The sequence below is a fragment of the Tilletiaria anomala genome (assembly GCF_000711695.1).
Source record: "Tilletiaria anomala UBC 951 chromosome Unknown K437scaffold_168, whole genome shotgun sequence".
Taxonomy (NCBI): Eukaryota; Fungi; Basidiomycota; class Exobasidiomycetes; order Georgefischeriales; family Tilletiariaceae; genus Tilletiaria; species Tilletiaria anomala.
Window position 1 is genome coordinate 21,138 of NW_013546854.1, and position 3,407 is coordinate 24,544.

At 61.7% G+C, this 3,407-nt stretch overlaps 2 protein-coding genes across 2 annotated transcripts; both read left to right on the forward strand.

The window, feature by feature from the left end:
• The first annotated feature begins 144 nt into the window (after window positions 1-144).
• Window positions 145-639, forward strand: K437DRAFT_54710 (uncharacterized protein). The gene has a single exon (XM_013384602.1). The coding sequence runs from the start codon at window positions 196-198 to the stop codon at window positions 487-489; it is 294 nt and encodes a 97-aa protein (XP_013240056.1). The 5' UTR covers window positions 145-195; the 3' UTR covers window positions 490-639.
• K437DRAFT_260119 (uncharacterized protein) lies at window positions 501-3,407 on the forward strand. Its single transcript, XM_013384603.1, has 2 exons — window positions 501-1,128; window positions 1,208-3,407. Exons 1-2 carry the CDS (start codon window positions 790-792, stop codon window positions 2,909-2,911), a joined length of 2,043 nt encoding a protein of 680 aa, XP_013240057.1. The 5' UTR covers window positions 501-789; the 3' UTR covers window positions 2,912-3,407.

Here is a 3,407-nt window from a genome sequence, read left to right on the forward strand (position 1 = left end):
TGCGACACACACAAGACATGCTTCGGAGGCACCGGTGCTTTTGTGCAGTACAGCAGTGTAGAGCCAGGCGGCGCTAACCCTCACCGTTGAGTACAAAGTGAGTGACACCGGTCAGGCTGGGGACAGTGACTTTTGTGCGTGTGTGTTACATGTGCTGGTGAGACAAGGCTGACGCCTACACTTGTGCCGCAGTGCATGAGACGCACACCCCCTCCATTGTTCCCAATAGCTTCTCAGAGACTCAACTCTGCAACAAAGCCATCCTCATGCTTTCGACATGCTTCAATCCCACTCCCCCGCTGCCTCTTCAATACATACATGCACCTACTACCTGGACATCTTTCTCCGTGTTGCCTTGAAGGCCAACTTCCCCCTCCACCCGACCAGACCCAAATCGACAGACGACGCCTTTTCAATCGTCGTGACGCAAGCATCCTTTTCATACTGCTGCTGCTGGACGGCGCCTTCTCTCTCTCATCACCACTTTGACTCACGTTAACGTGGCTTCAGACCAGCTCTCCCCAGCGGCACCAGTCAGGACAGCTGTCGGCGCTGAGCACTTACAGCACAAGAAACACACTTAGGGAGGCCCTGCCGGACAGTAGCACCCAGCGTGCTTGGATTGCGGTCGAGTGAGCCACTCCAGACACAGCCCTCCCCATCTACCAGTGGTCTGCAACAGAACAGCGAGCGCTGAGCGCTCGCCACTCGTGCTTTTCCATCTCACACATACTTTTGATCCAGTAAGCACACACACTCTGAAACGGCACCGACGCAGCTTCATCAACCATGTCGCACGGACAATCGCGTCGCTGCTTCAGGCTTCCATGGCTCCTCGCGCTCGCCCCGCTGGCCGCGCTGGCACCCAACCCCGTCAGCGCATTCAACATCACCCTCGAGACATTCTCCTGCTCAGCCATGTCCTGGACTCTCGAAGTAACCCAATTCGAGAAGACCAACGCAGCCTCGGTCGGCTTCTTCGTCAGCCGGGCAGGCGATGGTCTTCTCTACTACAAAGAGACGCCCCTCAGACAGTTGAATTGGGACGCGACCGGCTTGACAACGTCAGTGGTTTCGACATTTGGCAACAGCCTTACCGGAATCGTCTCGAAGTCAAAGCCTATCGGTGTAAGTACCAGAGAGGGGAGAAGTTGACATTGTCTCGACGGACACGACCTGACGTTTGGCACCGCATGGCGCTTCGCAGGCCTTCCTCGTCCCTTATGCCAACTCGGTACAGGCGACTCCTGACAATCTCTACTTCCTCGACGACCCATCCAACTCGACCTCTTACGCGCGCTACTATCAGGACCAGATAGTCAATTGTCCCAACGGGGCGACGGCGACTAGTGCAAGCTCAAGCTCGAGCACGACGCAGTCCTCAACAAGTAGCAGCACCACCACTCCCGCATCTCCCACTGTGGCGCAGACAAGCGCAAGCAGCACATCGCCGGCGCAGACGACCAGCACCCTCTTTGGCAGTGGCAACGCGACTGCGGCCGCGAGCGCAGGGCAGCAGAAGAGCAGTTCCGGCACAAACGTCGGCGCCGTCGCCGGCGCCATCGCAAGCAGCATCGCAGCCACAGCCATTGCTGCCATCGCGGTATTTCTGCTGTGCCGCCGCAAGCGCCGCGCCAACTCCTTTGTCGCGGGTGCCGGCGGCGGCGCGGCGTGGGGCAAGGACGACGACCACCGCCTCCGGCAGGAGGTCGACGGCTGGCGCGATCCCGGCAGCGGAGTGCTCGGCGGCAGCTTTGCCGTATCCGCCCGGATGCCCGACGTCGCTAGCCGGCCCATGTCCGTTCCTGTTGGTGCAGGCGCAGAGGATGCGTACATTGGCGCAGCGGCGGCCGCACAGCATCCCTCTGGGTATCCCCACTCGGCATCGTCCCTGCCATCTATGCTGTACGACATGCGGCACCTAACTGCACAGGCGCAGTCGCCATCACAGTCGTTGGCGTCGTACCCAGTCAACATGAACGTGTCGCCACCCGGCTTCCCGTACGCAGGGCCAGTGCCGTATCAGCCGGGGATGATGCACCAGCCGCAGCAACAGCAGCTGCAAGCGGACCCATTCGCCACACCCCACGTACAAATCGACATGCCTCACGCGCCCGCGTTCGGCACAGCGTTGCAACAGGAGCGGCCCTTTAGTGAGAAGGAAGGGTATAACGTCGCCTCGGCGGACTTTGACACCAACTTTAACGTCCCGCACGACGACCCGGCGCCGCCTTACCGCAGCGCGAGCATGCGCAGCGTCGCATCTGCGATGAGAGGCGCTGCTGGTACTGCCACCGCCGCTGCTGGCGCTGGCGCATCTGCCGGGCAGAGCACCCGAGGGGCGTACCCTCCACGCGTCCGCGCGGCGTCTGCCTGCAGGTCCGGCGGCCGCAGCGGCCGCGCGCAGGGAAGCGGATTCGACAATGGCACCGGCCTGACTTCGCCGTTCCCGGGTGGGCAGCAAGCGGCGCGGCGCGCGAGCGGCGATGGCTCGCGCCCTAGCTCCGCGTCCGGCCCCGGCGCCGGGAACATGCGCATGCGCAAGGACAGCAACACGTCGCTCCACTCGAACGCGAGCGAACGCTCGTATAGCGTCATGCGCAAGCCTGTTCCGCGCATCACGAGCGACGAGCTGAACGAACTGGAGCAGTCTGCTGCTGCTGCCAGCGGCACGGCCGGTGCGCCGCGCCTAGGCAGCGGCTTGGACCTGAGTCCCGGCCTCGAGACTGTGCTGCGCCTCGGCACCTTTGCGAACTCGGTGCCTGCAACCGAGCAGGGACAGCAATCACAGTCACAGCCGCACAGCAGGGCCCTACCTGTGCCGTCTAAATCACCCAGTGCGAGCCAGCGGTCTTCCTTGCCCGGTGCAACCCCTGGACGCCTCGAAGGTGCGTGCGGCGGGCTGATTTGAATGGATCGCCGCAGCATTGCGTTCATCCCACCACCTGCTGGTCGGGTGGCAGTGTCTGCAGGCAGTGCCGGCGGGTCTCGCCGCATCCTGCAGCCAATTCAAGAAGACATTTTGGTTGTTTTGTGGTTGCCGCATCTCGGATGGAAACAATGCCCGGCGCACGGCCATCCTCGTCGCCGCGTCCCCACGGCCCTTTCGGTGTCTCGCACGCCTTGCTTCCACCACCCTCTTTCCGATCTAGGCTTTCATTCGATTCTCCAGCTACCTTGTCTCCTTCGACCGCGCATGTTGGGCCCGCCAGCTCGCACTCCAGCGAGCGGTGCAATGGCCCTGCTTCGGCTTCGTGGGGACAAGTGGCACATCATTTGGGCTTTCCATTTCCTCGTCATCCACTCCCAATACTTCCTTTTGTTTACTGAATCGCCATGGGCTTGCGCGACGCTGTATTGTATATCTACTTTCCCTTCATTCGCCGCCGTGTTCAGAAGGCATGCCG